The 7,262-nt window shown below is 35.1% G+C and overlaps 1 protein-coding gene across 1 annotated transcript; it reads left to right on the forward strand.

The window, feature by feature from the left end:
* Positions 1-1,380: 1,380 nt before the first annotated feature.
* LOC127636065 (sigma non-opioid intracellular receptor 1) lies at positions 1,381-6,942 on the forward strand. Its single transcript, XM_052116441.1, has 4 exons — positions 1,381-1,614; positions 3,067-3,267; positions 3,712-3,804; positions 6,227-6,942. The coding sequence occupies exons 1-4, from the start codon at positions 1,470-1,472 to the stop codon at positions 6,454-6,456; spliced, it is 669 nt and encodes a 222-aa protein (XP_051972401.1). The 5' UTR covers positions 1,381-1,469; the 3' UTR covers positions 6,457-6,942.
* The last annotated feature ends 320 nt before the right edge of the window (positions 6,943-7,262 follow it).

Below are 7,262 nucleotides of genomic sequence, written 5' to 3' on the forward strand. Positions count from 1 at the left end.
TGTGAACAATAAATAATTTCACCATGTATATGCAGAAATGTATGTATAATGTGTGACCAATTGATCAATTTATTTATTTATTTATGTGTATATATGTATATGTATATATATATATATATATATATATATATATATATATATATATATATATATATATATATATTTATGTGTATATATGTATATATGTGTGTGTGTGTGTGTGTGTGTGTGTGTGTGTGTGTGTGTGTGTGTGTGTGTGTGTGTGTGTGTGTGTGTGTATTTATCACTTTGTGGGGACCAAATGTCCCCATAAGGATAGTAAAACCCGAAATGTTTGACCTTGTGGGGACATTTTGTCGGTCCCCATGAGGAAAACAGCTTATAAATCATACTAAATTATGTTTTTTGAAAATGTAAAAATGCAGAAAGTTTTCTGTGAGGGTTAGGTTTAGGGGTAGGGTTAGGGTTAGGGTATAGAATATAAAGTTTGTACAGTATAAAAACCATTATGTCTATGGAAAGTCCCCATAAAACATGGAAACACAACGTGTGTGTGTGTGTGTGTGTGTGTGTGTGTGTGTGTGTGTGTGTGTGTGTGTGTGTATGTGTATATATGGTCCGAAGGGACACATGAAATAATCTAACCAAAAAAGTTAATTAATAAAAAATTGTAACAAACAGTAACTAAAGTGTATTTTACTAAAAGACAAGTTTATACATTAAAATCTGCTCTGAATTTCACAAATAAATTGAATTAATCAAATTGATTTGTATCTCCCTATCAAGCATGCGCAGTTCAAAAGTCCGAAAGGAATTATGCACTGCAGAACACAAGTGTCAATGTATTTATTACCTTTATGATCAAACATGGGTTTACTGTCACTGTCCATGTTATTGCACATAGTACAGTCTATCAAATTCGTCCTGTAAACAAGGAATAGTCCACACGGTCAACCGTTATGGGCTTAGAGTTTGAACATTTATTGATTGGTTGTTTCTTCTCCAGAGTTTCAACTTCTCAAGTTTTCATTTGCTCATCCTTAAGAAGGAATAAATCCTAAAGTGAATAATTTCGCGCATTTAAAACGCAGTAAACCCATCTAAACATAAACGAACCTGCGGTTTATGAGGGAAAAAGGGGCCAATAAAAGTTATTCCAAGGAACATAAATAATACTTTATAAAGCAATACATCGATTTCTTCGACATTTCTTAGGTTATCAATAAAGCGTGTTTGTGATTCTGCGTTTTTAAATGCCATATTGATGTCAATGTTGCATTTACACAGCGTCTTCTTCCTTGTTTAGCTTCTGCGCGATTTCATTGGATGAGAATCAGTGGTTGTTGCAGCCGATTGGTCCAAACAACTCGCATTTGATACTTTAGAACACGTCAGCGACCTTTCATGTGTGCCATGCTGTGTCTGAATGAAGTCTGTTGAATGCTTTCTGTTTTTTTTACTATTAAGTAGTCTTTTGTGGTCAGATCACGATGTCTCTGATCAGAAATGTCTTAAAACTGGTCGTGGTTCTTGGTGTGTTGGTGTTGACTGTTCAATTCTTGCGATATTGGATGGCAACTAAGCAGTATGTGTTTACAAAACAAGATGTTGCCAAGTTAGCCAGCCAATATGCAGGTGAGTTAATACTTAAACTGTTTATGATTAACGTTAGTTAGTGTAGTGGCTACATGTAGAACATTTAGCTTATCTTCACCAGACAGAAAACTTAGCATGCTATTCTAGAGTTAATTCTGTTGCTAAGGTATTGCAAGAATTGGTCTCCATAGCAACATTGGCAGTGCAAATGGTGTAATACTATTTACATTGAATCAGAGATGTCCAGCTGAACTACTCTAAAATTGCTGCCAACAACGGTTACGATATTCAACTTGTACTTTAAAGGCCAAAGTCCAAGGGCATGACGGACTGATCTTATCACAATGAGCGCTATTATTTGATTACAATCATCAACGCAAAAATTGACACTTGCTATTGAACACTCGGGTCTTTTTTGAATGGCGAGGGATAATATTCTTATTCTTAAAGGTATAGTTCACCCAAAAATGACAGTTCTATCATTATTTACTCACACTCATGTCGTTCCAGTCCAATATGCTGCTATTTTTGTCAGTGAAGAACTCAAACTGAGTTCAAACCCCCCCAAAAATCACAATAAAAGGGGTCCATATGACTTGTGCTCTATATTCCAAGTCTTCTGAAGACATATGATATCTTTGGGTGAGGAACAGAGTGAAAATGTCATATTTTTGTCATATTTAAAGAGCATTCTTCATCCCACATATTCAATCTGGATTTGTTTGGTTATGACACATGCAAGAATTAATGGCATTTTGTTGCGTCAACATCCACTTTTTTATATTTGAATGCAAATTTGATTTCAGTGCTTCTGCAGATGAGAAATGTTATCAGAAGTCAAAGGGTCATTGACAAATACAGTTGCCCAAAATTCTAAAAATTGAAAATCTCTTTAAAAAATTGTATTGAACACGTGTCAAATTTGTAGAAACCTAATCTTTGTGTCCTTGTTGGTTTTATGCATTTTTTTAAAACATTTGTTGCATTTGTTTTTTTTTTTTTTGCAAAACAGTGATTTAATTATTAAATGTCAAGTGGTGTAATATTCCATAAAGTTTTCAGAAATAAATAAAAAAAGCTTTTTTTGTCAAATCTGTATTATGTAAAAAGTATAATATTAAATATATATAATATAAAAAATAATTGTTTTCTTTCTGTTTTTAGGAAATAATAATAAGAAAATGTATTCCATATATGCCAACATTTTGTTTTAAAGAATTTTATAGTGCACATGTTGTTTGGCCTATATTTATGGTGCTGTTATAGTGTTTTTTTTTGTCCTTTTAGGGAGCTTGACAGACATGGTTACTATACATTTTTGTGTATAGAAAAGAGCTGCATAAAATTCATCCTTTTGTGTTCTGACAAAATCATAGCATCTGTTTGGAACAACATTATGTTGAGTAAATGATGTCAGAATGTTCATTTTTGGGTGAACAATTCCTTTAACCCGCTATAAAGATGTCTAAACTGTCTCTCTGTGTGTCATAGGCCAGGATCATGAGCAAGCATTCGCTAAAGTGGTCGTGGAGCTGCGTAAGCGATATCCGGGCCACATCCTGCCTGATGAGGACCTGCAATGGGTGTTTGTGAATGCTGGCGGGTGGATGGGGTCCATGTGTCTGCTGCATGCATCACTCACAGAGTATGTGCTGCTATTCGGTACTGCAGTGGACACAGGAGGACATTCAGGTAACCCACTCAGAGACGTAGAGATGCAGACAATGTTTTCATGAATGCAGTGTTGTTGTAGCAATAGTACTACTATTAAGAAGTATGATTCATTCTAGTAAACTGGCTCATTCATATGGCTCGTTTTAAGGTATTGCAATGAAATGTATGATTCCAACATCTCGCTTACATTACAATTTGAATCCAACAGAAAGTTCTCCTTAACAGTTTAGTGATTTAGTGACACTTTCAAATTGTTTACAAACAAATCATTAAAAAGAACCTGTTCAAAATAATGATTAATTTACAAATTGAACATCTTTTCTGAACACCACCAGAATTGTATATACTTTCTCTTTTTGCCCATTCTTTTAATGTTGACACCCTCAGTTATCAAGCAGCTATGCATATGACTATTTAGCATGCTTGAATATCCTCTCACTTTTCACATTTATCTCTTTTTAGGCCGTTATTGGGCGGAAATATCAGACACTATCATTTCTGGAACATTCAGGCAATGGAAAGAGGGAACGACTAAAAGTGAAACTTACTATCCAGGTATATCAAACATAAGTTCACATCAAGCACCTTAAAGGGATAGTAGGAACTGAAAATTATGTCATCATGTAATCACAATAATGACATTCCTAACCTGTATGAGCTTATTTCAAGGAACACAACAGGTATTTTGAATGAATTGTGATCCTTTCACTGTGTGTTGAGGGTAACCGTTTTGTTTGATTAATGTAATGTGTGTCCAAATAAGAGACGCAATCCAATACAAGTAGGGCTACCCCCTGGGTAGGTTGGTTAGTCAAAAAAATAAAATCCACAGGAAAACGACAAACACCAGTATTACCGCTGGTTGGACGCTAGGTGGTACCATGGGATAATTTACGTTAAGCAGGGTTAGGGTTATGCTACACAATAAAGAAAGAACTCTGTGGATCTGAAAAAAGAATTGCTGTTCTACATAAAGATGGCCTAGGCTATAAGAAGATTGCCAAGACCCTGACACGGAGTTGCAGCATGGTGGCCAAGACCATACAGCGGTTTAACTGGACAGGTTCCACTCGGAACATGCCTCGCCATGGTCGACCAAAGAAGTTGAGTGCACGTGCTCAGTCATCATATCCAGAGGTTGTCTTTGGGAAATAGACGTATGAGTGCTGCCACCATTGCTGCAGAGGTTGAAGGGTGAGGGGGGGTCAGCCTGTCAGTGCTCAGACCATACGCCGCACACTGCATCAAATTGGTCTGCATGGCTGTCGTTCCAGAAGGAAGCCTCTTCTAAAGAGTGGAAAATTACTTACACAAATGAAGACATAAAAACAATTATAAATGGAAAAATAATAATTATAATGATGATAATAAACACTGAAATATAAATCATGGTTCGAGGTGAATTATGTTTTTGTATTATTATATATAGTTTGTATTATTTTACGTTGCGAGTTGCGTTCACAATAAACTGCTCTGTGGAAATAAAGTGAACTGAACCTCCTGGGCTGAGATGTCTGAGATCATTTGCAGCACTCATAAACATTTAAAAAAAAAAAAAATCTGAAGGCAGAAACAAAGAGCGAGATCCTTAGATGTGCGTGTTCCTATGTGCATAGACGTCTTTTCTGTCATCTGTACTTAATAATATAATAAAGAGTGTTTCTTGAAGCGCATTTCTGTGTTTCTATGGGCATATTATTTGTAATATTAATTTGATAATAATAAGTCTAATAATAATAATAATAATAATAATAATTTAATAGATTAATGGGAAAACGAGCCAAATATCATCTTGACATGGCCAAAGGCATCAGCTATTGGTGATCACTCTGACCATCATCGATCCCGAGATCATCGTCTGTCGGCACAACCCTAATGTGCATTTCTCTCTATAAATTAACAAAATGTTCAGACAGTCTCTTGTTTATTTTTTCCAACACTTTCAGAATCATTACTGCTATTCCCGGTGTCACTGTGGCTCGCTTCGTGCATGCGCTTGTAAAATGTATATTTTAAAGGCTCATTATTACAGTTTAGTATTTATCTGTAATGTAGAACAGTGTTACTTATAACATTCTTTCTCAGCCCTGGAACTCAAACCATTTTCTGATGCCCCCAACATATAAGCAATTTAATTCATATCATAAACCTGCAACGACGAGTCGACTAATGGCTTAAATTAACAACTGCTAGTCGACTAGGAAAATCTTTAGTCGGGGGCAGCCCTAAAAACAACAAAACATGAAAATATAATATATAGCACTGATGAGGTAAAGAAGCCATTCAAGTCCTCTAGTTAATATGTTCTCATTTACAGACACTCTTTACAGAACTGCCGGTTTTCTTAAAGAGATAGTACCGGCTTTAGCTTGTGTTCTACAAATCAATGTAATACTTGCATTAAACAATAAAGATGTAACTAAATATAATATATGCAATATAAAATCATATTTATTGATGGTATACATGGATTTGTACATTTAAAAAAATCTAAAATATAATTTGTAAGAATTAATATTTTTGTAATATGCCCATTTAGAAGGTCCCCTCTATATTAATAGCATTAGCTATTTTGTATACATTGATTTCATTTATTTAATATGTAAGCAAAATGGAAATTATAACTGAAATATACCCATATGAATCTGAATCTAATCAAGATCTTGTGAATCCGATCAAATCGGGAAATCCGTATCAAAACCTAGCCCTTTTTACGAGAACTACTTTTTTTGGTGCTTTTTTGTCATTTTGGAGCTCAACAGCCTCAGTCCCCATTTACTTTAATTACATGAAATGGGGCAGTCTGTGCATTCTTCAAAATATCTGTTATTGTATTTCATGCAAGACAGAAAGTCAAACAGGTTTAGAACAACATAAAGTTGAGTAAATTAAGGCTTCATTTTTGGATGAACTGTTCCTTTAACCAATAGAACTCAATTTTGACTTAAATATGTGGGGTTTTCCATCACAATTGCAGGTGACACTATAGTGCATGCAGTGGGAGAGGCTACCTCAGTGCAGTGGAGTGCTGGCACGTGGATGGTGGAATACGGCAGAGGATTCATTCCCTCCACATTGGGCTTCGCTTTAGCTGACACGGTCTTCAGCACCCAGGATTTTGTTACACTATTTTATACTGTACGTGTTTACTTGAAGAGTATGCTCCTTGAAGCTAGTACTTGCTTAACTGAAGCTGGTGTCCTCTGAAAAACCACACTTTGTTTTGTCTCGTGTCCATTTGTTATTTGGATAATTGATTACAGTGGTAGCCATTTCCTTTGTAAATGGAAGGCTGATGTGTTAAATTGGAAAGCCCTTAATGTAACTATTCCAAATAAGAAAGTTTTATTTTCCCTACTGTGCAAAATGTTAATCAAGTGTCTTTTCTTGAAGTGAAATGTAAAATACTGTGGCTGGTTTTTGGGGAAAAGGATGTGTGTGTGTGTGTGTGATCTGACATTGTTTTAGCAGCTCTATACTGTCCAGAAATGGTTAAAACAAGGTATGGATAAAATAATCAAAGGAGTTTGCTGTATTTTGAGATCCCATTCTTTGCACCTTTAATATAATGTAAATACTGTTTCTTTATTTTTCATAACAGATACATTTACTGTCCAAAATTGTCTCCCTGTTCAGCCACTTTAGAATAAAACATTAATTTATATTGTTGATTACGTGTTTTTTAATTGGTTTGTCTTTTGTTATATTTGATTCTTTTGCTCTTCTGTTTTATATTAGTCAAATAGGGATTTGAACATACCCAAACAATGCTATCATGGTAACCATGGTACCATAGATACTAAAGCAATTGTTAAAGGGATAGTTCACCCAAAATTAAAATGATCTCTTTTACGCACCCTCATGCCATCCCAGGTGTTTGACTTTCTTCTGCAGAACACAAGCGAAGATTTTTAGAAGAATATCTCCGCTCTCTAGGTCCATACAATGCAAGTGAACGGTAAACAAAACTTTTAAAATACACCTAAATGCAGCATAGAAGTAATCCATCTGAG

The sequence above is a fragment of the Xyrauchen texanus genome, chromosome 43, assembly GCF_025860055.1.
Source record: "Xyrauchen texanus isolate HMW12.3.18 chromosome 43, RBS_HiC_50CHRs, whole genome shotgun sequence".
Taxonomy (NCBI): domain Eukaryota; kingdom Metazoa; phylum Chordata; class Actinopteri; order Cypriniformes; family Catostomidae; genus Xyrauchen; species Xyrauchen texanus.

Bases quoted from the DNA above. Each gene is read 5' to 3' on its own strand.
- LOC127636065 (XM_052116441.1), top strand. From the start codon at position 1,470: ATGTCTCTGATCAGAAATGTCTTAAAACTGGTCGTGGTTCTTGGTGTG. The intron at 1,615-3,066 runs GTGAGTTAATAC...TGTGTGTCATAG, and splicing joins GTTAGCCAGCCAATATGCAG to GCCAGGATCATGAGCAAGCA. The intron at 3,268-3,711 runs GTAACCCACTCA...ATCTCTTTTTAG, and splicing joins GGACACAGGAGGACATTCAG to GCCGTTATTGGGCGGAAATA.